The 27562-nt window shown below is 40.0% G+C and overlaps 1 protein-coding gene across 3 annotated transcripts in view; it reads right to left on the reverse strand.

Moving 5' to 3' along the window:
- PTPRO (protein tyrosine phosphatase receptor type O) overlaps positions 1–27562 on the reverse strand; it is a 238974-nt gene that overhangs the window by 8411 nt on the left and 203001 nt on the right. For 2 of the 3 annotated variants that reach the window (XM_020287617.2, XM_076007634.1), the window contains 8 exons: positions 26262–26345; positions 20583–20618; positions 17111–17192; positions 8971–9061; positions 7824–7900; positions 7107–7241; positions 6762–6884; positions 2229–2383 (listed from right to left, as the gene is read on the reverse strand). In XM_020287617.2, the coding sequence (XP_020143206.2) occupies positions 2229–2383; positions 6762–6884; positions 7107–7241; positions 7824–7900; positions 8971–9061; positions 17111–17192; positions 20583–20618; positions 26262–26345 (783 nt within the window). The remainder of the gene's footprint in view (positions 1–2228; positions 2384–6761; positions 6885–7106; positions 7242–7823; positions 7901–8970; positions 9062–17110; positions 17193–20582; positions 20619–26261; positions 26346–27562) is intronic. The other variant, XM_076007633.1, reaches the window with a different exon arrangement.

Below are 27562 nucleotides of genomic sequence, written 5' to 3' on the forward strand. Positions count from 1 at the left end.
GACAGAGTTTCACTTTGTTGCCCAGGCTAGAGTGAGTGCCATGGCGTCAGCCTAGCTCACAGCAACCTCAAACTCCTGGGCTCAAGCAATCCTGCTGCCTCAGCCTCCCGAGTAGCTGGGACTACAGGCATGCACCACCATGCCCGGCTAATTTTTTCTATATATATTAGTTGGCCAATTAATTTCTTTCTATTTATGGTAGAGACGGGGTCTTGCTATTGCTCAGGCTGTTTTCCAACTCCTTGAGCAATCCGCCCACCTCGGCCTCCCAGAGAGCTAGGATTACAGGCGTGAGCCACTGCGCCCGGCCACTTAACTGATTTTTAAGTATGCTGTTGTGGTTGGTGTTTCTCCTAACATCACATTTCAGACTCTCTCTTCTACCTTCCTGAGATGTGGGTTTGCACTGTCTCGGCCACATCGTATTGAGTACCTTGATGAGTTGGTTCCTGCCCTCAGAGAGCTGATGCAATAAGCAATGCCCCATATTTTGAATAGCCTCAGAGTTAAGTCCTCACACCCAGCTCAAAAGTCTAGTGGAGATGCCCACACTCTCATCTAGCTCTGGGCCACAGCCATTTGTGTGCCTTCAACCCCAAGTTCAGTTCACCATCCCATACCTTTATTTCGGCACATCTGCCCTTCCAGTGAGTCCTGGGCCTGCTTCAGTACCCCAGGAATCTTTGAGATAGTTGCCTTAAAATCAAATGAAATATTTGGATCCCCATCTCCTCCAGTTCCCAAATCCCGGTGCTCGGAGCACAGGTAGAAGTGGATTGACAAGGGCTGGCCAACCATTCACCACTGTTCCTAGTTCTACATGTTAGTCAGCTCTCCCTTTCTTCCAACCATCCATAGACCGAAGAACCAAATGGCTCTAATCTCTGAATTATGATGATATTATGGGAAAGAGAAAGTTGAAGCCAATTTATTTGCAAAATTTGCTAGGAAAACCCAACACCAAAAAACCTTGAGTTCAGAGCCCAATTTGCTTTTTCTGCTAGACAACCATTGCCTCCCTGGATTTCACAGACAAAACAATCTGCCACTGGGTGAGCACCTGTAAATTCATAATCAGAACTACACCTGCTCTCTGCCCTGAAAGGGAGCCATGAGTTTGACCCCAAGCTTTATTTTCTGTACTTGGAAACAATTGTTTTGAAAAAGGACAATTTCATCTGCTAAAGCACAGTTTTTAACCTGCAAATGCCTAAGGTGGATTGACAGCAATGATATCCTCCCTAAATGGAAACTTAGTAATTTATGAAGCATTTTTCTTCTCAGGGAGACACATACTTTACACACACATACAAACACACACACACACACACATGTGCCCTCACACGCTATAGCCATTCTAATTCATAAAAGTCAAGGCGCCAGAGCTGGGATTACAGACCCATTTGCTCAGGTTGGCGTGGCTGCCACTGCTTCCCTTAACATCTTCATTCCACTTCTTTTTCTGATATGGAATCAGAGCATATTTATGTTCTTTACTCTTTTGAGGTCGCATAAAATTTGTATAGCAATATCGTATCACAGAGATGGATTTTGATGTAGCTTTGTTCACTTGGTAGGAAGAAAAGATCAAATTAAAGATGACTCTTCCCACAAGGAATTAGTGTGGACCTTGATTTTTTGCAATGTAATGGATCAGGTAGCCCCTTCATTCCAGCAGTCTAGTAAGTTACAGACAATTCTGAAGATCAACCATAGCCAATGCTAGTCTTAATATGCTGAATATTTTTATTTTTTCTTCACCTCTTCTTGCTTTTATGTCTATTATATTATTTCTAGCTGTGGTCAGCTGTTTATAATTTGACCTTGTGTTTGTTCATGTTATAACCACTCAGGATCCTTGATGGAGTAAGATAATCTCTCAAAGTACTTAAAAGCTTGGCCTTTGGAGATTGGTATGCCTGAATTTGAACACTAACTCCTCCCAGTTCTAGTTGCATAAACTTGTGTGAATCTCTTAACCTCTCCTCTGTATTTTTGCATTAAATATGGGAATAATAATATCTATCTCATAGGCTGTAGATATGAAATAGCTATATTATAAGTAAATACTGTACATAGTAATAAGAGATCAATTAATCCCAGATTTTTAAAAATCATGATTCATTTAATTGTCAATTAAATTGAGCAGGGGTTTATGGAATGGTGGGCTATTTCCTTTATAAAAAGAGCCCATAATGTTTAACCAAAAATGCATTAGAAGAGGTTACCTGCAGTGAATGATCATGGGACCTTTGCTCTTGGTAGCTTGCTGTCGGACCATGTGTACAAACTGCAGGATACTTTCTGCAGCGTTGGCTGTGGGCACGCCGTGATCAGGCCATGCAGTGTAGTTAAAATGCATCACATCCTGCATTTCATCAGCCTTTAGGGAAAGAAGACACAAAGAAGCATTAATCTCACAGCCCACTGTTAGTCCAGGTCTCCACTGGCGATCACAAGGTAAGGGTACAGCCACGTTCCACTCCTGCTCAGTACATTTCCCTACCCAGCTCTTAGCTCTGTATCTGGTACAAAGGCGGTCCTGGAAAAAAAAAATACTAATTGTATAAAGCTTCGAATAGTTGGATAGATAGGCTGATCTGTGCCTGAGTAGTTAAGGACAAGAGCTTAAGCAGATCAGGGTTTGCAGATCCTGGGTCTGTCATTTAGAAGCTGCATCAGCCTTGGCCAGTGAGTTGAACACTGTAAAAGGTGCTGTTGGTGCCCTACTTAAACCCCCTTTGCCAGCCTGGGGCACCCCTCTCCCAGGTGCTACCCGCAGAGCAGCACCCTTCTCCTCCTCATACTCGCCCTCCAGTGCAGGAGCTGCTCGCTGGGAAACCTAAGAGGTTGTGTTCTGCTGAGGGCAGCCGCAGCTAATGACTGATTGATACCAGGGTAAAAAAAAATCCAACGCTCTTTGTCAGAATGGGACACCCGCATGGTGCCATTCACGTCCCCCAGCACTGTCTGTGGGATCTAACAGAAGTCAGCCTTCAGCTGAACCCACAGCTGTGTAGGGCTTCTTCCCCATCTTTCTCTGCTTCCCTTGCTCCTTTATGAGTTTTACCCAAGAACACACTTTCAAAAAAATCACTTATATGAGAATCCCTGTCTTGAACTTTGATACCCGGGTACCCCACTCACTGAGCTTCAGTTTTCTCATGTCTAAAAGTGGCCTAATGGTACTTATAATAAGGAGGGCTGTGCAGATTGTGATCATATTGCCAAAGGATGGCAAGTGTTTGATATTATTATTACTACTCACTCAGTTCATGCCTAGTATCAAGTACTAGAAGGTGACAAGTTGTGTGCTATGGTTATTTTTTTTTCTTCTTCTTCTTTTGGAGACAGAATCTTGCTCTGTTGCTTCAGATAGAGTGCAGTAGTATCAGCATAACTCACTGCAGCCTCAAACTCCTAGGCTCAAGCCATCCTCCTGCCTCAGTCTCCCAAATGGCTGCGATTATGGGCACGTGCCACAGTACCCAGTTAATTTTTCTATTTTTTAATAGAGATGGGATCTTGCTCTTGCTCAGGCTGGTCTCGAACTCCTGAGCTCAAGCAACCCGCCTGCCTCGGCCTCCCAGAGTGCTAGGATTATAGGCGTGAGCCACTGCACCTGGTCCTCCTTTCTCTTTAAGTGACAAAACTCTTCTGGTTTTTATCTTACTTAGCCATTCCCAAATTTCTCTTACCCTGAAAATCTTTCCTCATTTATGTAATTTTATATTTTTATACTTGGAAAATGTTCACATAGCAATGTGAAAGGAATAAAGAAGGGTATAAACAATAAATGAAACAAATAGAAAAATATACTCATTAGCACGGCCCAATGTTCTTTGGGCAATTTAGCCTTCATTGTAAAAGGAGCTTAAGATTTAGATTCTGGATGCTTATGGCCAAAAGGGGGCACTGTGGCACCAGATGTTTGTAGCCTTACAAGCAAACACTATTATTCAATGTTTTATTCTCATTTTTCAGCCCTTCACATGGTTGTCATTGAAAGATAGGTCATCATTTAAGACCAAGGACAAGAAGCGTACTATTGACCATACAATAATCTATGTGGCTCTTCCCTGTCAAGGGAATAGGAATGGGAACAGACCCTATTTTATGCTCTGCAATTTTTTTTTCTCCTAAATACAAACCCAGGGAAAGATTTTTTTTTTTTTTTGCCTGTGTTTGTCTAGCAATTTGCACTGACTTTCTAACTGAAATAACCAAGAAAGAAAGCAGAGTTCAAATGGCATTTAGATCGTCAAATATGTTCTCTGATGGAAAGTATGTCGGTGCTTTACAAGGGCTTTATTATTTTTGAAACATTTCGCTTAGTCACTGATTTATTATTCATTCTACAAAGATAAAATACTTGTAGCCAACACTTGCAGTGTACTGGGGGAGGCAGATATAAAGAGGGAGAATTGCAACCACCTGAAGTGTGCAGCGGTAGCACAGTCTACGTGGGACTCTACTCCAAAAGAGAAAAGGGCTGATGGTCTCTGAGTCCAAGGAAGGTGCCACAAAGGAGGCGACGCTTGGGCTGAAACTCTGAGTAGAAACGTGCTTGGGGAACAAGGAGGAAATACGACTTCAAAGGAATGGAGCAGCTCCAAACACAGTCTGGCACAGGCGTACCTGGGATTTACCTAAATTCTCTTGGTAGTAAAAGCCATTGTCAACTATCTCTTGTAAATATCAGTGAATGGATCGTTAATGAGTTCTTATGTTCTATGGATAGGGACAATCTTTCTTTCCATTGTTTATATTAAGGGCCAGCAAACTTTCCTACAAAGGGCCAGATAGCGAATATGGTTTGTTTGTTTATTTATTTATGAGACAGAGTCACACTCCTTCACCCAGGCTGGAGTGCAGTGGCGCCATCATAGCTCACTGCATTCTTGAACTCCTGGGCCCAAGCGAGCCTCTCACCTCAGCCTCATGAGTGCTAGGACTACAGGTGTGGGTTACCACACCTGTCTAACTTTTTAAATTTTTGTAGAGATGGGGTCTTGCTATGTTGTCAGGGCTGGTCTTGAGCTCCTGGCCTCAAGCAATTCTTCTGCCTTGGCCTCCAGGGGGTTATAGGCATGAGCCACTGCACCAGGCTCAGATAATAAATATTTTGTGTTTGTGGGTCTTTGGTTTCCACTAACTCAAGCCTAGCGTAACATAAAAGCAGTCATGAACAATATGCAAACAAATGTGGGATGTGTTCTAATAAAATGTTATTTATGGACACTGAAATTTGAATTTCACATAATTTACCTATAATCTTTCATATGAAATACTTAAACATTTTTTCAATCATTTAAAAATGTAAAAAGTATTCTTAGCTTATAGGTTTTACAAAACAGGTAGTGGGTCAATTTGGTCCATAGGCTGCAGTTTGCCATCTCCTGGTTTGTACTACCAAGAAGAGTTGTTTCTTTTTTCTTTTTGTTTTGTTTTTTTGAGACAATCTCATTCTGTTTTCCTGGCTAGAGTGCTGTGGTGTCAGCCTAGCTCACAGCAACCTCAAACTCCTGGGCTCAGGTGATCCTACTGCCTCAGCCTCCCGAGTAGCTGCGACTACAGGCATGCGCCATCATGCCCCGCTAATTTTTTTCTATATATTTTTAGTTGGCCAATTAATTTCTGTCTATTTTTAATAGAGACGGGGGGGGGGGTCTCACTCTTGCTCAGGCTGGTTTCGAACTCCTGTCCTTGAGCGATCCTCCCGCCTCAGCCTCCCAGAGTGCTAGGATTGCAGGCGTGAGCCACCGCACCCGGCCAGGAAGAGTTGTTTCTAAGCAGGGAAGAACATCTCAATGAGGACTTTCCTATTACATTGTGTCCTCATTAGAGGGCATATTCAAAGTAGAGAATACTAGTAAAAACTCTCTCCAAATTCTATAGGCAGAAGGCAACAGGGTGACTTTGGTTGATGTTAGCAACTAAACCTGGCACAGAGACATTCCGCATGTGCTCAAAGACTTGCCATCTGAGAGGCAGCAGGCCTTGCAAGAAAAAATAGACTTTTTTTTTCACATTCTAACAATCAGAAATCAATAGCAGCACTTCAGGACAGATATGGAACCATGATTAATAAGGCCTGGAAGTACCTTCCAAATAATGAAAAGCCAAACCAGAACAAAATAAGATAGAAACCCCAAATGAAACCCAAACTACTAAATCAAGGTTTAAGTGCTTAATTTAAAACATAGTCAGGTGTGGTAGATCATGCCCGTAGTCCCAGCAACTCTGGAGACTGAGGTGGAAGGATCACTTGAGCCGGGGAGTTCAAGGCTGCAGTGAGCTATGATTGTGCCATTGCACTCCAGCCTGGGTGACAGAGTAAGACCCCTGTCTCTAAAACAAAAATTAAAAATTAAAAAAGTAAATGTTCCTTATATATCCTAATTATACTCATATATGGTTAATATAAGTAATGATAACACATCCCGCCTCAATTATGCCTGATAAGCAATGAAAAACTGTGTCTTCCATTACCCTGGGCTAATTGGAGATGGACCAGTGCAGACTTTTCATTGCATCTTCTCAGGCCCCTGGGGCAACCATTGCATCCACACCATCTTTGAGGAAATGGGAAATGACTACACTAAAAGTGGATTTTTTTTCTCTTGAAGGAAGAAGCATTGCAAAGCCTGAAGTGCTCATTATTTTACACAGTGGTGGGTTGCTCTCCTGGCACCTGCTGGGTGGCAGCGGTAGAGGTGTCAGCGTGTGGACAGCACCTGTCGTCCTGCTTGGTGACTTACGTAGTTGATCCGGAAGTGTCGACAGGCCCAGTCATCCTGCTCTTCCTCTGAGACCATCTCTACCGTGATGTCTCCATAAGCTATAGGTTCCTCCGTGAATGGCCAGTAATGGTCACATTTCACCTGGAGTGAGGATAACACAGTCTTTTAAAACAAACAGGCTAGGGAAGAAATGAAGTCCGTGCTCCCTTAGGGAACACAAAGGGACTTGCCTCCAAAGGACTGTACAGGACTGTTGTGAAGATGGAAAATAAAGCAAGTACAATAGTTTCTGCTACACATTAAGCACGTTATTAGCGGCAGTGGTAGTTTTGCTAAGTAGGATCAGCCTCATTCTGTACGTACCCTCCTTTTCTCATTACACTGAGTGAGCATAACAATAATGTGAGACTTTTGTTGCAGGACCATCTTCCAGAAGTCATTCCTGGTTTCGGGCAGCGGGCCCTGGGTGGCAATGTACTCTTGGGGTGAGTTGTAGCCCTGAAAGATAAGTGACAAAGTTATCACCTAACCAGCCACTGTCAACACCAAATCCTGTTCCACACCAATGGGAAAAAACTGAAAATTTACTGGTGATAAAACTGGCAAAGGATCACACACCTATGAAACATTTTCTCCTTTGTTCATCAAAGAGGCAATGAAAATAACTGATTATATAGGTCTGTGTGATTTTAAGCAAAGTTCTCCAGAAGGCTATAAAAATCACATCCACACCTTTTTTTTTTTATGGCAACAACCACTCTCTTTATAGATATTTAAAAGGCACAGGTGCTCAGGTGGGGCCCTTTGAGATTGTTTGCTGAAACTGAAATTTAAACACAAGAAAGATGATCTTTAGCATTTCTCCTTTTCCATTCACTAGTCCTTTACAAAGAAATTGGCATGTTACTAATCTATGGGTTCCCTCCCTTCTTTATTCTGAAATGGAATAAAGAAAACTGCTCTTTAGAGTTCAAGCTGGGTGGGTAAAGGCTCCCCTTTTTGACTGTTTGACACATACATAGAGCCCTGATAGTATCCCTCTGGCTGGGCTAGCGTTGGGATGCCTGTTTTTCTACTTACAGGAATGTAGTTGGCATTGATGTAGTCCGCACCTTCCTCTTCATTCATGGAGACTAATCTGACACGGCTAAAGTCATCTGTAAAGAATAAAGAGAAAAGAAATGTTTAAAATCAGGATGGAAGGAAGAATGATCTTGCCCCTCTCTATCCAATATCAAGTCACATCAGCCAATGATAGAGTAGATAGATAGTTTATTTTAGCCTGATACTTTAGCCATTCCTCAATCTCTGTTTAAATAAGTACATAAATATATTCCAACCACTATTTTCTCCCCACCAGCTCCCCTATCCTTGAAAGAACTGCCTCCAGGGCATTTGGGGGTTATGCAGAACATTTACAGGAACTAAAATATCTGGGAGATTGTATGGAAAGCTATAGCATGTAGCCTAAATACATGATTTCTATTTCACCTGGGGACATTCACAGAATTCCCAGGCTTTGGGAGACCTAGAGAAGATGCATGGGGGATTTTTGGTAGGTGGATATTTGAATGAGAGAAGTACATTCTGAACTGTGTACAGATGTGAAATGTTATGATAAGACTATGTAATTTCATCAAGAAACCATATCAAGGAAAGAGTTCTCTTTCTAGAGCTTTTTCAGCCTCCCACTTTCCCATTCTTGGCCAGCTCACCTACAGTGTCACAGAGAGGAAAGTTAAATCTATATTAGAATGCGTTTTAATTGTCCTGTAAGTACTTTATATTACTTTTTTCCCCTTTGAAGGTTGCTTTTTGTCACAAAATGCTAAGCAACAACATAATTTGCCAGAAGTCAGAGAAGGCATTTTAATACATTGCACCTTCTTTCTATGTACCTCCCTCCAGTATCAATGAATTGACTAGAAATATTTTATGAGAGCACAAATTATCTGATTCCTAATTCCTCTTTGATCTTCAAAGGGCCAAATGGTCAGCTTTTCTGTTCAGATACAATTCATTTAAAAGCATACTGATTAAATCTTCCTCCATATAATAGGATGGAATGACATCAAATAGGAGTGAGATGAATGCAATCTCAGAGATGGCCTAGAGGTCCAGATCACAGCTGGGTGTGGGCAGAGGTTGGTGAAATCGACTGATCTACATTAACAGTCCTTTAACCTTTAAGAGACAGGAGTAGGATCAGCACTATTGACCATCTTACATGGTAGGATGTTTGTGTAACGGTTTTTACATCGATTCAGTGGAAGATCTGCAGCAAAGTGTGGAATATCCAGTCCAATCAATTTCAGTTCCTGCAAAAGACACAGAATGGGTTTGAGATCTCTGTGCGTGGTGTGGATTGAATTACTGATCACACAGACTTATTATTCATGTTGGATTATTCTTCATTCCCTCCATATAACAGAATCACAACATGCTCTTTGCTATATAATGTTGCAGTGGTTTCCTTTGGGGTAGAGTTTATTTCTCCACCCCACTATTGTCAACTTTCTCTGGCCAATGAACTTGGAGAGAACTCAAGTCCAATCAGAAGGTTCCATGCACTTGCTTAGTTTGGTTTGCCCTCTTTTGTCTGCCCTCTGCCAAGAAAAGGACATGCTCAGGGAAGGTGCTACTCCCAGAATGAGGAGACACATGGGCAGTCCTGACTCTTCCCTGCAGCCTTAAGTGGAACTGCCCAGAAGTCCCACAGACCTATGAATGGAAAAAATAAATGTGGTAGGCCACTGAGATTTTTGGATTATTTCTTATATGGCATTATTACAGTAATAGGTATAAAATACAACACATAAATACTTTGGATAGTGGTCATTTGGAGAAGTAATAACTATTAATATGTGTATAACTCTCAGGGTATGGAAGATTTGAAAACAGAAATGCTTTTCAGATTTTTCGGGGAATAGGGTAACTGAAATTTATGGAATTTGCATAAATATTTTCTATTCTATAGAGAAATGTAGTCTTTTTTGCTTGTAGGCAATGAGCCTTAAAGAAAGACATACAAGAGAGAGTGAGGAGCAATGAGAAGGGAACAATCTCCATGTTACAAAACATAGGGTTAACAGGCACTGAACATTTGGTAATAAAACTTCAAAAACAAAGATGAATCAGTAGCAGTTGAGAAAATCCTTCAGTGAGAACAAGAACATCCAAATATCTGCCTGCATGTATCAGTACTCTTATAAATCCCATTATCAGAAGGTGCACAGATAGGAAATTTTTATATAAACGAACAACCACTGGACTTCAAAAAATTTATGTTATGGGAAAAGGGGGTTTCTAAGTTGCTATGCTATGTATCTTATAGGAATCCGGGGGCTGTAGTTGGGTCACCTGTATTCCTGGAGGCATCATTCATATTGTCTACATGAATGTAGACAGTGGAGTTGTACAGTGCACAACCAGTACAGCAGATCTAGTTACAGTCTTGCACAAATTTTAGAGAAGTATCAGTAAACAGCATTTATAACCATCTATAAATTACCTATATAGTATGCATCTATAATCTATACCTATGTATCTATACTAACTACTTAAACAGTATGCATCTTTCTGTAAGTCTACTAAGTGAGGAAATAGAGAAATCACTAAGTGGAGAAATCACCTGCTATACATTTTATTTACACTTATAGAATGGTATTATTAAGCACAAGTTTTACTCTTCATAATTCCTCCCAATTATTCCTTCAAAGAATCATAGGCTGGAAGAATACTTCTCTGGGAGAAGAATTTTGGAGAGTCTTTAAACATTTTTGAAAGGATTTGAAGACATTTGATGATGTTCTGAGACATTGGAATAGGAATCTCTTTTTCATGCCTTTTGTGTCTTGATTCAAGCGCTCTTTGCAAAGCACATGCTTTAGTAATTAAGTTCTTGGGTCTTCTGCTGCTTTCAGATAGAGGGTCCTTGGTGGCCACTTCCCTTGTGCTTAATGGCATTGGGTTGCATGCCTGTAGTCAACACACATGAACTGACTTAAATTGCCCAGATTTCTCTCTTTCTTTGATTCTTCATCACTTTTGGCTTTTCAAGACCACAAAATCTTAAGCTCTTTGGTCTGAGTTGAAGTCAGTCTTGTAGACAAACTATGTGAGGTATGATCCTCAACTCACAAAATGAGAATTTTTTCCATCTCAGACAAAACTCTTGCTTGACAAATGGGTTTAGGCAGAAGCTTGTCACTGTTGCTTTGTAATCAAATGCTCCATTTTAAAGGGTTTTCAAAGTTGACTATATTGTTTCTTGTAAGAAACAAAACTTATTTTTAGCAAATTTCAACCAAATCAATGTTAGATCGGCTCCTTCTGGCAGCTATAAGCTTATTTAAATGATGCTTCCATTGTTTAAACTATTTTGGAAATCTATCTCATTTAGAAAGTGCCTTTATTGATAATTTGCCAAAATATCTCACCTATTTTTGTGGACCACTTATAAATTTTATGGTCTTGGAAAGGTAGTTCAACACTTGTTAACCTCAGTTTAATCATTTGTAAGATAAGGCCAATAATTTCTCCATCCCTCACTGATTTATCGTGACTATCAAATGGAATAACTCAACCCTAATGCAGCATTATTGATAATGATTGTGCAATGAATCTTTGTTTTGCTTTGGCTGACTCCATAAATTCTTCCTCCTTTGCCATTTGTGCTAACAGACCAACAGCTCTCCCAGCAATTCCCCTTTGGGGACAGACTGATAAGCCACAGGAAAAGGTCTCAGATACAAAAGACACTGTGGAAACAGATTGAGGCTGTGAGTTGGAGCACATATGGAAGCTGACTAACTGATAGAACTTTAATTGTGTGTCGCCTCCCTGCTGTAAATGCCCCAAGTTGATAAAAGAGGTTTAACTGGCTGAACACTGTAAATGGAAGTTGCCAAAGTTGGATTGCAGCAAAGCAGGAACTGCATGTAAACACAAAATGCTTTGCAGTCTTTGTAATGTAGCCTGTCACAAAGTGGAAAATCAAATACTAAGTTTCCAGTTCAATAGCTTTCCAGTCGTTTTCATTCCAACCATATGGAAATTCCATTGGCTTAAATCTTCATGAAGGCAAAGTATGGGGTGATGGCCTGAAACCAACGTAAATCATTTTTGAATTTTCTTTTGTCAGTTTTGTTTCTAATTTATCATCTTTCTTCCCTAGGGTGCATAGTAGTCATCTGTAGGGGATTGAATGGTGGTCCCTAAAAAGATATGTCCCATCCTAACTCCCAGAACCTGTGAATGTGAACTTATTTAGGAAAAGTCTTTGCAGATATAATTAAGTTAAGGATCATGAGATGAGATCACTCTGGAGAGGAAGAAGAGGCCGTATAAAGTTCGAGGCAGAGATTACAGTCATGCAGCTGCAAGCCAAGGAACCCCTTGCTTCCATCAGAAGCCGAAAGAGGCAAAGAAGGGTTCTCCCCTCGAGCCTTTGGAGGGAGTGTGGCCCTGCTGACACCTTGATTCTAGGCTTCTGGCCTCTACAACCGTGAGAATAAATTTCTGTGGTTTTAAGCCAACAAGATTGCGGTAATTTGTTGTGGCAGCTCTAGGAACGAACACAGTTGCCCAAGCCCAATGGCAGTCCATGTTTTGTTGGCTGTGTTGGAAGCATACACATCTCGAAAAGCAAAGCACAAACATATGCATTCTATTAGTCTGTTTGGGCTACCACACCAAAATACCGCAGAGTGGTGGTTTAAATAGCAGCCATTTATTTTTCACAGCTCTGGAGGCTGGGAAATCCAAGATCAAGGTGCCAGCAAAGTAGATTTCATTGTCAGGCTTCTTGTCTTGGCTTCTAGGCAGCCAGCGTCTCACTGTGTGCTCATATGAGCTCTTCCTTGTGTGTGTTCTGGGAAACAGAGAGAGCAAGGGAGCTCCCTGGTGCCTCTTCTTACATAGGCATTAATCCCATCATAAGGGCCCCACCCTCGTAACCTCATCTAACACTAATTACCTTCCAAAGGTCCCATCTCTAAATACTATCCCATTGGGGGTTAGAGCTTCAACATATGAATTTTGAGAGACACAAAAATTTAGCCTGTAGCTTACACAGGCTTTCTCCTTCTTCCGAGGAGAAAATGAACCACATTCTGGTCTTAGAATTTGTAACAATGTCGTAGGTGATAGTTTGCTTTTGGTGTTTGCCTTGGGATAGGTTGGACATTAGAGTCAGATGAGTTAGATTCTTATTTGTTCATAGATGTGCAATAAGTGAGAAGAAACAATGTGCTCATGGTGTTAATAGAAGAGGTTTGATCTATAGCAAGTTAAATCTTCTACCAGATACCGAAGTACCAAAGATAATCTCTTGTGGACTGCATGGCAAATAATGTAGTTTTTTTTTTTTACATTTCTGAACAAAGATGGTGAGGCCCTTCACTAGCATCCTGATTAAACACAAAGCACATAAATTAATGGCAGAATGAGCACTGTGTGGTATGTCTCCTGGGTTCTCACATTTCAGCTCTAAAGTCTAGTTCTTCCAAACCTTTCTCATATTAGACATGAGAAATGAGGAACTGATTTTAATCCCTGGGTCCCAAATCTCCTTAAGAAAAGATGTATGCTTTCATCAGAAGCATAATCAATCTTTCTAGCAGATTCAAAATCAAATGCAGAGTAAAAACATTTATTCAGGAAACATGAATTAGCAACTCATATAGCTTCATGTATGACTTATAGCTGTATTCGTAATATATGTAAATCTAGACATTAGTTTGAATTTGCATAATGCTTGCAAATGTAATTTCTCAGTGTGAGTGTGATCTTTTAATGTCAGTGTCAAAATGTATACAAGCAATAAGCATTAATATAAACAGAACAAATAAGTGGATTTAGCCAGACCCAGCTGATTCAGCCATTTTAGTACACTCTTGGGTTTCCATTAAAGCTGGGAACATTTTTTTTGTTCTTAAGCTTCAATGAACTATTAACATAGTTTAAGAAAATTTTAGGGCTTCCATGTGAAAGGTCTGACATGCATGCTGAAATTAGGCATGAGAGCATAATGCTTCTTTGAAAGTCAATGAGGAAACGCTGACATTGAACCTGAGGATGTGGGGGCAGGGCGGGGCTCGCATAGGCAATACCTGGAGGCTGCCCAGAGAAGAAGGAAGTGAGTCAGACCAGCGGGGACACTGCTTGAGCAAATGTTAGTCCAAAACACACAGTCTAAGCCTGTGACTTAAAACAGACTCCTAGGGAGTAAGTTGTATTTATTTTCTCACTGAAACACGTACACGATGTCAGGACTTGGCACAAAATAAATTACATAGATGACCAATAGTGTTCTAAGAATAAAGATGTAGGGGGGAAAAGGCCTCATAATAAATATAAATATTAAATGCTACTTTAAGTCACGGTGGCATGGGTCATTTTATGTATCAACTAGGCGCTGTAGCCCAGCTGCTTGGTCAAACATCAGTCTACATGCTGCTGTGGAGGTATTTTTTTTTTTTTAAGAAGCAATTAACATGTAAATTGGCAGAGTGTGAGGAAAGCAAATTGCCCTACATGATGTGAGTGGTCCTCATCCAATCAGGTGAGGGCCTGGAGAGAAAAGACAGGTCCCCCTGCCACCAGTCTCAGGACTGCAACCTCAGCTCTTTCCTGGGGTTTTGGCCTGCTGGCCCGCCCTGCAGATTTCAGACTTGGCAGCCCCCACAATTGCATAAGCCTTGAAATAAATCTCTCTCTATACATCCTATTGATTCTACGTACATATCCTATTGCTTTCTCTGGAGAACCCTGACTAATACACACAGGTTATGAATCTTGGTTGTATCCTCATCCCACATTCATCCAACATTTCTCCCTGGAACATTAATGGCCTGGGACAACTCTTTGTTGAGCAGGACCGTCCCACTCATTGAAGGACATTAAACATCTCTGTCCCTCTCCCATTAAATACAATTAGTACCTTCCTCCCAAGCCATTACAACAACCCACACATTCCCAGACTCCCTATAGGAGACTGACTGGTACTTGTCCAGTTGAGAACCATTGATCTAGTTCAACCTGCCCATTTTATAGATGAAGAAACTGAGGTCATGAGAAAATATGATTTTTTTTTCAATTTTAACTGTGGCAAAACAAGTGAGAACCCAGATTTTTAGATTCCTAGTTCAGCACATCCCTAAGTCCCTTATAAATCATACGAAATCAGTCTAAATGTATTAATTTATACAATGAATGTATAAAATCTCTTAACATGTTATAAATGGAACATTTAGCATGTAAAATTTACAACTCTGTTTTTTATATTTTTTGGCATCTAAGGCTAGTATTCTAATCACTTACTGTTCGGTTCTCCCAGCACCCTCTCTTTGTTGGGGAATAATGCTGTACTTCTCAGGGTAGCTTATCTAGCAGCCTGGTTACATAAGTAAGAGCTTGGGTGATTCTGCCCTGGCTGGCTGCGGTTGGTTTGAATGGGCACCATGACCCGGGCTAGTCAATCAAAATCCTTCCCCGTTAATATTCAAACTACAAACGAGAAAGAGAGTCAACAGTTCCCTTTGGAAACCGTGGAAACAAAAGGATGTGATACACAAGGGTTGCTGCTGGCCGCATTCTCCACTATGAAAAAGAGGTTGGTTTGCAGTGAAAGAAAGTGAGGCGAAGACAGAGAGAGAAGCAGAAACAAGAAATAAAAACAGGGACCCTCCAGGCCTCTGGCCCTGGGTTCCAGCCATTCCTGAGGCCAGGCTGCTCCCCTCCTGTCCTGGTGGTCTAGCGACTCAGCCCTTCCTTTCATTATACCAGACACCTTACGATCCTTTGAATAAGTTCCCTTGTCCTTTGGTCTAAACTAGTTTGAGTTATGTTTGTTTCACTCCCAACTGAAATAATCTTTTCTTTTACTAGAAAGTGACTTAGGCAATTTTTTTTTTTATAATGATGCTATTCAAAAACACAGGAATAGCTACACTCGGGTTTGATGGCATAAACCGTGAGTTCCCAGCAGAGATAATTATTCTAGCTGTGCCACCAAGGGCATAACATGTTGACAGAATTAAGAGACAATGTGGCTTTAATAAGGTGGAAAAGTATAGCTACATCATAAGTTTTACCACCATTTTCAGAATCATCTATTTTTTTTTTCAGCGCTTTGGCTTATGTTTCATTATAAAATAATCTCCTCCTTTCATTTGCCTTGATATAATTTTCTGAAATGTCATCCTCATCATCGATCTCCATCACACTGTTGGTTTTTGAGATACAGTATTTGGGGTAGCATCTCTCATTTCCTGTGCACCTACACACGCCGGATAACCGAGCAGCCTGTAGGTGGAATTTCTCGGGACACAGGTGGTAGTTAAAGGTCTTTGTATTTGATCATGTATAAGATTGTTCCCACCCTCCAATTTCCTGTGAGTATATCTGCACCAGGACTACTGCTACTTTTTGCAGACTAAAGCTGTCCTTGGCTGATGATAGGAAAGAACAAATGAATAAGGAGAATGAAAACAAAGCAGCTGCCTTAACAGGAAAGAGCACTTAAAAGGCTTTTTAAAAAAAACCTACAGAATTTAGAGAAATCACTTTGTCTTTCCCTTTTCCCTGAATCACTGACCACTGGGGCCATGATGTAGAAACCTTGAGGGAAGGTGAGGCCATCTGTACTATGAGCTGTAAAATATGTGGGAAGAAAATGTAAGGAACAGATATTTTCTCCACACTGCTGAGATCCTGGACTTCCTCATTTCCAACTACTCCGATGTGTGGTCTTAGAAAAGTGTGTGATTCAGAAAAAACTGGGTCCTGGCAGTTTTTTTTTCTTTTTCTGCACAAATCATGTGTAACTTTCTTTCCCCAATTTTTTCCAAGGAAATAAAATAAAACTGCGTGAAGAAATATTAAGCAGAATGCCAGGAGTCCTAAAGCTCGAAGAACTCCCTGCCAGGCTGTTTTGTGTCCGGGAAACATGGGGTCAGTTTTGTCTGTCATCCACCCGCACTGTGGCCTAAGAAGCATGAAAAATACACTAAAAATCCCCCGAAAGTGAAATTCTGTCTCAGGCCTCACGCCTCAGCCTGCCTTTTCCCCACTGTACTCTCGATTTCTCTGGTTTTCAGTGATGGCTTCTCCTGCATCCATGCTCACCACACTACCTGCATCTGCTCTCTCCTCCCCTGTGTTGGTCCATCCGAGCCCTGGCTACTCACCGAGGCCTGATGCCCCTAGCTTTGAACCAGCAGATGCCCACCCTGAGGCCAGCCACACAACCTGTCACACACCCATGTCCCAGCACTGCCAGTGAGCAGGGAAACAACCCCAATGCAACCCCCAAATTCCCATGCCCTACCCATTACGGAAGGTAGGAAATGCTTTCTCCAACTCACCTCAAACTGAAGAGAAAATTTATAGTCAGAGTCTTTGGCCATATCCTTAATGTAGGCATCAAAGTCGTCCAGTTGAACCGGGCTTTGCCAAACACAAAGAAATGTAAGTTTTAACAATCCTGTTGATAGGCATTGCATATTGCTTAGCACTGGACTTTGCAATTTTCTTTTACTTCTCAAAGGTTAGCACTCACTTTTATTTATTTATTTTTTATTTATTTTTTGGTTCAAGTTACCAGCCCCTACACAGATATCAAACTTCCTTGAGATGGGAGATATCTCTGGAATTTCAGTTGGCTCTCACTCTAGCAGTTTCATATGATACATATGAATGCTCCTATACACATGCACACACGTGTTGCTTCCAGAAAACTCCGGGATATGGAAAAGAACAGAGGATTAGATCCCAAAGACCTGTTTGAGCTGTGGTTTTATTGACTGCGTGATCCTCAAGAATTACCTGACTCTTCAGAGATTCCACGTTCTCATCTATAAAACACTGTAGCTATCCCTACCTCGCAAGATTGACATACAGTATATTAAGAACCCTGTGAGTTCAAACCGCTTTACAAGTCTAAGGAATTGTGCTGTGGGCTACAGTCTCCCCAGAGCGGGGTAGGAGGGAAGACGTGTTTGTCCAGAAAGCTCCCAGGGTCTCACTGGAGAGAGCCATATTTAGAGGCCAGAACATCTAGAAAAGCATCGAAAAGGCTCTGAGATACAATCAAGGAACACATGCGAGCTTATGTTTTTGCATCTGTAGCAGAAGTTCTCACCTATTTTGGAGGGGAGGGGATGGTGAATAAGAATGAAGTTTTATTTCCTGTAATTTTCTGCTTATCTCTTCTACAACCTACCTACACCCCTTGCTCCCTACGGCTGCGCTCTGCGCCTGCAGGGGGCCGGACCTGTCATCTAACCCACGCCTTTCCACCTGGGCAGGGGCCGTAGATATGACCCTTCCCTTAGTCTTGTGGCAGTTATTCAGCTTATATTATCATTCCGCGTGTGGTCTTATGTCCTATTAGCAAATACATAGTATTTAATAGATATTCACTTAAACTTGTTGGTTAGCTAATCTGATAGGTTCATGCATGTTAAGATTTTAGTAGATTTTAATGGGCATCATACCTCCCAGATAATACATTTAAACTCTAATGATTTTACTTGATAATAATAGCAATAATGACTCCTTCATAAAACACACTACAGTTCCTGCATATTCACATATGGGATCACGCTTGGTTGACCCCTGAGATACACATAAGCAACTCTAGCCCCATGTTCCAGGTGAGAGGGCCAAGGTGGAGAGTGAAGGGAGTGATCCAACATCACACAGCTACTACGTGGTAGAACTGTAACTAGAACCCAGGGAGAATGAGTCCCAGTTCAAAGCTTTTCCCACTTTAAACTCATTACCCTTTTCAAAACAATGACTAAAGGTGGGGCTCCTGTCCCTGAGTGAACCCCATTAGAACTGCACTCTCAGGCTGAGTGTGGATGGCTCACACTTGTAATCCTAGCACTTTGAGGGGTAAAGGCAAGAGGATTGCTTGAGTCCAGAAGTTCAAGACCAGCTTGAGCAAGAGTGAGACCCCATCTCTACAAAAAAACAGAAAAATCAGCCAGGCGTGGTAGTGCAAGTCTGTAGTCCCAGCTACTGAGGAGGCTGAGTCAAGATGATTGCTGGAGCTCAAGAGTTTGAGGTTGTGGTGAGCTATGATGTTGCCATTGCTTTCTAGCCCTAGTGACAAAGCAAGACCCTGTCTCAAAAAACAAACAAATAAACCAAAACCACTGCATGCTCTGGCTGCAGTCTTCGAGCAGTGCATGGACCTTAGTGTTGGACTTAACAACTCTAGTTTTCATCTTGTTACAGGAAAATGGGAGGCAAATTCGGGAAAATATTTACGGGTTAGAAAAAGCAAAAGCAAGAAGCAGAGGGAAAAGAGAGATAAAGGAAGGGCCGAGAAGGAAATAGAAGAATGAGAAGGAGGAGAATGGAAAGAAGGAGGATGACAGGGAGGAGAGCAACACAGCTGGGAGGGAGAGAGACCAGCAGGACGAGACCTACAGGGAGAGGGGGAAGGAGAAGTGGAGGACAGGAGTGACAGCATGAGGAAGACAGTGGCGCTAGGAGCGGCGAGTTAGGGACTTGGTGGTGGGACATGTGGAATGGTGAAGAGAAGGCAAAGAGAAAAGTGAGGGGAAAGTCTCTCAAATAATGGCTTCTAGAGAAGGAAACAGTATTCAACGAGAAGAGGGAAGGAGGAAGCTGGTTTGATGTGAAGTTTTTTGGCTTATGTGTTGGTTCTACCATTACTAAACTCTACCAAATCTTTTGTCCTGGTCTTACTTCTCCTTCTCATCTTTGCCTGGGTCTTGGAAGGAGCAACCACTGATCGAGTCTCTCCTTTCTGTTCCAACACCCTACCCTCTCGGTGCTCTGGTCTACGCCTCTCTAGCTCACTTACCAACCCAACAATAATTTTGGGTAACAAAATGTTCCTGTTTCTGTCAAATCATCTCTTCCAGGTGACAGGACCTGGTCGCTATTTAGTCTCATCTTGCCTCCCCTACATCAGTTGGCATATGCAAGCTGAATGCATACTTGTTTGAAATTGACTTTAGAAAGATTATTCTGTATTCACATGTGCCTTAAAATTATATGCTGTTCAAAGCTAACTGGAAATATTTTTTTTTACATTGACTTTTTTTTTGATTTTATCATGGTTTACTCATGATTTTTTTTCCATTAGTATGAATATCATAGAGCTGGCTGGACACCCTGGTTGCCTCCTTGGACTAATTTACCAATGTTCTATCCTGGGCAAGTATCAAGAACAAACTCCATTTAAAGGAATGTTCCACTCTTCGTATGTAGAGTTTTAACCGTGAAAAGGTCTGGAGGTGATAATCTAATAGCCTTTTAAAATCGACTGATAGTTAATTTTTGCTCAATAGAATCATAATTCTTCTGATTTAACAGTTTAGTAGATAAATAAAGCCATAGGCTAGCCACAATAACTATCTTTTATATTTATTATAAAGGTTTCCCAAGACAGCATTAGCAAAGTATTTATTATAAGATCAAATAGAGTAAAAGCCTGTCTTTGCAATAAACACAGAATTTTGAAATACTAAAAGGGTTTTTGAAACCCTTTTATGTGGCTAAATATTAGATTTTCATCTACCGTATTTAGAATACCATACTTTCTCCTGTAAGACTTTTAGAATTCCTGACTGCTCATTCTTTCTTAGATTTCATATGGGAAGAATTATCCTTATTCCTGAAACGGTTTCTGTGATATATGTGTAAACACACCAACATGCATGTGCTTAGCTGTCATAATATAATTTGCTCCTTTCTTAAGCATCCCTTCTATTTGAAGAGAAGCAGTCTTTTTTGATTTGGAAAGTTAAGATCATTTTGACAAACATCTTTTAAAACGAAATAGTAAGAAAAACTTACTTCGTCAGTTTCCTCTTCTTTAAACCATTTTTGCTCCTGAGAATTAAAAAAAAAGAAAAACCACAAATTTATCTGGGCAAAAAATTGATTAACATAATAATTAAACTAGAAGAACTTTAAATAATTGCATCAGGCACCTCAATTTTATTTAATTTTCATTAAACACACCTCAGGTTTGTTTAATTACTTTTCCATAAATGAGAAGATAATGATAATAATTTCAGACTCATTTTTTTAAAACTCTATTAGATTGCAGGAACATATTTGCACTTTATATTTCACGCTTGCTAAAAACTGAGTTCTAGAAATAGAATTTCTAGCTACTGGTGATTAACTTGTTAAGGCAGTTTGTATATATAGAAGCATTTACCACCTGAAAACTCCAGGTTCTACAGGCAGGAAGGAAGAATTGAGAAATAAAAGGGACAACGATGAGAGGGTAGAATGTCAGTTTCTTAATTAAAGGAGAAAATAGACTTTTCTAATATTTTCTTTGGGAATGTAAATTTGTGCCATCAATGTGGACATGTATCATACGTAATTCTACTATGGCATTGTTCTTGTTCAATTTTGAATTAGTTTTTAAGCTATCTGAAGAATTGGACCTATTACATGCTTGTTCTTAATTTATTTCTAGTTTGTAAGCTCAAGCACAGGAAATGCTAATGATGCTTTGGTTGATCATATTTCTTTACCGGGTCTTTAGGGTAATGGTTTTCATCCAACAAGTAAGATAACTCACCTAAGGTAGCTACTGCTGAGATAGTATCTGTGGAAGCACACTGTTATTGTATTCATACTGTCTCATATAAACAATGACTATTGAAACATGATTGAGCACGTGAGTGACATGATACTAACCATTTTTATATAAGTAATTTTCCAAGGTCTTTGCCTATTTCTGATGGAAGCACCCACGTTTTCAGAAAATAAACAGTCTGTATGGTAAATAACCAGTTGTGATCTTAGAATTTTCATGTACCAAAATATTTATTTATATTCATTTATATTTAAAACGGTGAATATACACTTGTACGCCTCCACTCCTTCAAAGCGTTAGCACAATGAAGCACTACATTTTCTGAACACTTCGCAAAGGGAGTATTTCTCATGCTGTGTGAGAAATATCCACCCCTGGCTGGAAGTGACAGTGCTCGACTGTCACTAACCCCCAGGGCTGAGCCCAGTTAATGAAACACATCTCGGGTGGGCAGTAAATGCTTATTTAATTGAATTGGAACAAAACATCTTTGCCATGTTACCTCACAATTTCAGTTACTGATTCATTTAAGAATTTGGTACTAGACTTGGGTTTGTGAGATCCGGCTGGGAAATGAGACTTGTGGATGGGACAGTAATGCAGGTCAGTACACAGGGGAAAACGTCCACAAAGGCAAGTGGTGTTGGTGGTTCTCAGGTAGTTTTTATTTCTTCCTGATTCTAAGGAAAGACAATCCTTTCAACAGTTCTTGTCTTATTTTGCTTCTCCCTCATCCTCTTTGTCTCCTGTGCTTGGGATTTAGAGGGAATAAACATTCCAGTTTTTATTTGGCCTCTTCCTCATTCCCTCAGAAACATACTGTCATGGTGGACATGGCTGTTTCATATAGGCCTCTGGGAACCTAAAGAAATATCTATCAATCATTTTCTCTTCAGCTCCTGTGAGGGGAACTTAGTCGGCTTTGGGGATCCCACGTTTACTCTGTGTAGTGAGAGCCAAGTACTTCAGAGCTCCAGGACAGGAGAATGTCAGCAGAGACAGCTCACAGCGCTGGCTAAGCCAGGAGGCTGCCAACACAGAAAATGCTTTCCTGTCCAAACAGGCTTTAAAGGAAACGAGGAAGAAACAAACGTATGTGAGAGGGTGACACTGAATAAATTCAGTGCTGAAATATTAAGCTGCTACTACTCAACAGCTGTGTAGAAAGCTGATTCGTGCTGGAGAGATACATTCTTTTCCTCTTTCCGTCTCATTCATTATTGAATGAACTTTCAACATAATGTAAGATTCTAGCATGTGTTTTGCACAAAGTATTGTCACACTCTGACTGCTCTAAGTGTGTGTCTTTGTGATTTGTGTGCAACGTTCACTGTTCTGTTGAGATTCTGTTGACTCCGAAGAAGAGTTCCTGAATCCTGAGAACATGGAACAGGACAGGAGTGAATTATCAGACTCACAGCAACATGGATAGAATTTTCCTACATTTTTAATTGCTGTGCTAATTCTAAGGAAAGGGGAAAGTTTATTTAAGTGAAGCCTTTGCTAGCAATTTTCACTTCAGCACATTACGGAAAGAGCTGGCATGTTTGCATGTTACCGTGAACATTTTGGGTGACGTTAGGGTATCACCTTTTCATTGCAAAAGATTTTCCAAATAACCCATAAATAATACCCATCAGATATACAGTATATATGCATATGGGATGATGTACTTTTTTAAAGTCTTTTTTTCTTTTTCTATTATATTAGGTAAGGTTCAAAATCCTAATGACTTCAAGAAGTTAGGATGCATTTTTCGTAAGTTCTTCATGGCTGTGACAGTCTTGGAAAGCCAGCCACACTGGATTCATTCCAAAGAAGAGTATGAGGCAGTGGCAAAGGCATGGGATTTATAACAATTAAAACAAAACAAAACAAAACAACTCTAATAGCTCTCCATAAGTGCTGCTTTCTCTTTGACGAGCTAAACAGAAACATCCCCAAATCTTAAAAAAGGTCTGTAGGGTTATACCATTCTTCACATAGAACATGCAATAACCATGAGTAAAGCTGAGCATTTTACGCACATGTTGCTTCATGCTTAAAATGCCAACTATTTAGGATTTAGAACAGGCAGATGAATACCTGAGAACAACATGAGGATGGTTATGGTAGCAAAAAAATAAATAAATAACAATAACACTGAGTCTAGATAAAGCTATTTCAAATAAGATGATTTCTTTCAATAGGAAACGTATTCTGAGACCATTAAAGTCAGAAATCCTTGCAGAACACAATCCTGACACTAACCTAACTGGACACTGGTGCTCCACACTCATTCTGCTACCACTCCGGGAAAAGATTCGAGGAACACTATGGGAGGGAGAAAGAGCCTCTGGATTTCCATACAAACCACTGGCAGCATCAGGAGGGTTTTAGAAAATGAATAGGAGCATATCTTTCCAAGAAATCAACAGTTTAGAGAGAAGTTGGGCAGTGCGTTAGGAAATGCGTGTGTGTTGGGGGCCAAGAAGGGCTGTTACTTGTGGCTGTTGATAACAGGGTAGGTGAAATATGAAGACACATCTGAAGGAGGATTAAAAATGACTTATTTAGCAAATGAAAGCAGGAGAAAATATCCATGAGTTATTAGGTGAGGTGAACAGTAGGAAATGTGAGCAGGCGTGTGGGTATGAGCCGTCCTTGACCGAGCAGGGCCATGAATTTGACTTCTTCTATGTCTGGCATTGCACAAGCCCAGGGCTGAGAACACAGTTTATGTCCAGTATGTTTTCACTGGTTGAGATGTGTGACATTTACTAAAAGTGGCAGAAAGTGTGGGGATCTCTGCTTTGCCTTCTTTTCTCACCTGTAGAGAACCATTTACAGTCTCATGATGATGATTCTTCTAAAAACCACTGAAGGTTCCCCCCCCTCCCCCAACTTGGGCCTGGTGCTATTTGGTCACTATTATAAGTGGGAGTTGAAGGGGTTGCCGAAATTTGAAGACACATTGATCGGTGGGACCTGTTACGAAAGACATGCAAACAAGCACAGGCCTACCTGATAGAAACTTAAAACTGAACTATGGAAAATGAGACAGTCTGAGAGAATTAAGCAGGAAAGAAATATCACATTATTATATGTATCTTTCTTTCATTTTAATTGAAATCTGAGGAGGGTACTTTAAGGGCATTTGCTACAAGTATTTTAGTGATGCGTAAGATACTTGAGGAAGATTGGTAGATGTTGAGTTAAAATTAGAAGTATATTTTGAAGGTCAAAATGGAATTCATGTGTGCTACTCATACCTGGAAACTATGGGATGTTAAATACTATAAATACAGAGTTGACTGTGATGAAGCCCTATACTGAAAACTGCAATAATAACAAACTTAGATAGAGTAATAGTGCATGGGTCCTTATTAGCCAGTACATTCCTCTCTGACTTTCTTTCTTTCTTTTTTGGAGACAGGATCTTGCTCTGTCGCCCCTGCTGGAATGCAGTGGAATCATCACAGCTCACTGCAACCCCAAACTCCTGCTTGCTTAAGGGATTCTCCTGCCTCAGCCTCCTGAGTAGCTGGAACTACAGGTGTGCGCCACCAGGCCTGGCTAATTTTTTCTATTTTTGGTAGAGACAGGAGTCTCACTCTTGCTCAGGCTGGTCTTGAACTCCTGAGCTCAGGAGATCCTCCTACCTCTGCCTCCCAGGTGCTGGGATTACACCATGAGCTACCGCCTGGCCGATTTCTTATACATCTTTGCGTACTTTGTTTTAAAAAAAATTTCCTCTACTCTTTTTTTTTTTTAAATATAAATTCTGGTATTAATCTCTATTATGAGGAAGTCCTGTTTTATATTTCTTCCACTGCAACTTGAAATCCTAAATTCTGCCAGTTGTATTTCTTCTGTCCTCAGAGGAGCTGAAGAATATTTTTGATCAACTGTCTTTTTGAATACATAACTCTCCAGATTGCTTTTCATCATTTTTTTCCCTCCAATGGGCCATTTTTTCCAGTCCATGAGATATTTTTATTGCTTTCTTCTGAGTCCTTCTCAAGTTGTCCACATTTCTGGATCTGTCTGTAAATAATTAGTACCTAAATACGATGTATTAATACTTAATGACAATGAATTTTGGTCAGTTCCGTGGGAAACTGCTACCTCGTTTCTCACAACTCAGGAAAATAAAGTTCTCCATTCTTTAGTCTTAGAATTCAAGGTTGTTATTATTATTACTATATACTTAAAAAAACCAAAAAAGATACTTTTCAAGATTTGACTATTGAAATGATTTAGAATTTGAGAAAACAAGAAACCATAGAAGACCGCTTTTTATAGAGGAAATAATAGATTTCAGAGAGACCTGAGTTTGGAACCTGGATTTCCTATATAGTAGTATAGATATTAAGATAATCTCAAGACTGTATTTCAAGTCTAAAATGAGACTAATAATACTCTTTGCAGGATTGTGGGGGAGAATTCAATAAGATAATTATACAAAGATGCTTGTACATAGTCAGCTGTTCAATATTCATTGAGTTAACATTATTATAAAAACTGTGTATTATTATCAAATACAGAGTACTGTATAGACTGGGTTCTCAACGGTGATGCATTTATACCTTCTTGGAAATATAGCGCTCTCTAGTGGATGGAGATGGCAAAGAAAATGGAAAGAGTCATTTAAAAGATGAGAGGCCAATGAATTGACTTAATGAAGAAACAAATGACTTATAATAAATGGAAGAAAACGTTGCCTAGAACATCATAAGAAGAAAATTTAATTGAGAAAACATTATAGTTAACATCTTAGTACCATTAACTGCTTCAATTCGCTTCAATACATGATTAACAATTTTAGATGCTGCCAAACATATAAACTAATTAAAAAGAAATTTTCCTTTTAGTTTATTTCTTGAAAGCTTACTTTTAAAGACTTTGTGTTAAATAAACAGTAAAAAATAATCACTTACCAAGGATTAATATAAAATGCCAAAAGATAATCAGTCCAAAGACATGAGGGTAGCAGGGTTAAGAAAGCAAATATACTCCTACGCCTGTGAGCATTAATAGATAACAGATGTAAAGATGAAAAAGTGGCAAGAGTTAGTAATATAAACTGTGAACAGATATCAGTAATTACCTTCCAGGATCAATTAATATGACAAGCACCTTAATTACAACTAAGTATTATTCCATTCTGTGAAATTTAAATGTGAAGGCTTAAGTGCTATAATGTTGACAGAATCAGTTTTTATTCACACACGAACTTATTGTAATCAGATATATTTCTTTCAACTTAGTTGTGTCAATTAGTCTGCTATTAGATGATTACATTTTGCATTCAGTTAAATGAGGCTCTTAAATGCCTCATTAGTTACCTCAAGTCTTATTCTTGGATATCATTCTTCTAATGTTTAAGTCTATTTTAAGAAACGTCTATGACATCATTTGATAGCTAAACAGCAGCATGTGTAAGAAAATATAAAGGGTCGGTTTACATATACTGATTCTGGTGAAGACTAAACTTTTAAAACACATTCTTTTAAAGTTGCACTCCTAGGTGTGACTTTGTATATTATTTTTAATTACTACATAATTTCTAAAACTGACCCTCACAACAGAAGTATGGTATAATACTCAGGTATCATTCATTCAAGATTAGTGGCTCATCAACTGCTTAGTATGCAGTCTCACTGATACTCAGCTAAGCTGGAGCAAAATTATTTGGTTTCACTTTAATTCTAATTCAGACTGTTGATTTAAAATGCTTGGTTTGAATCCAATTTCAGATATTCAAACCATTTGTCAAATAGAACATCCATTAATACAGATCTAAAAATATCTTGTGGCTGCATCTGTGGTTATTCTGAGAATTAGGGGAAAAAAATACTGTCACCGTGTCACTTCAGTTACTACAAGTCCTCCCGGAGATATCTATTCTCCGTCATCCAGAAAATGCTAGAGTTGGCAAAATTGTCTTTGCCGAGAGCTGTAGGAGAATTTGCTTGATTTTATAGAAGGATCCTGAAGTGAATCTTCTTTTGCCTCACTTCTTCCAGAAATGGTCTCCCATACATCCTATAAATCATGTCTGGCTGTGAAGTTAGTTAACCCAGAGCTCTCATGAGTCACAAGTGCTTATAATCAGATCAGTTGCTAGTTGGGCCCCTCATCACTGCTCCAGAACTGGACTTTTTTAAGGGTGTACCAGGTAAGAAACACATATCAATGAGTTAGTCTCTTAATTTTAGAAAGAGTGCTAGTATATTTG

The sequence above is a fragment of the Microcebus murinus genome, chromosome 10, assembly GCF_040939455.1.
Source record: "Microcebus murinus isolate Inina chromosome 10, M.murinus_Inina_mat1.0, whole genome shotgun sequence".
NCBI lineage: Eukaryota > Metazoa > Chordata > Mammalia > Primates > Cheirogaleidae > Microcebus > Microcebus murinus.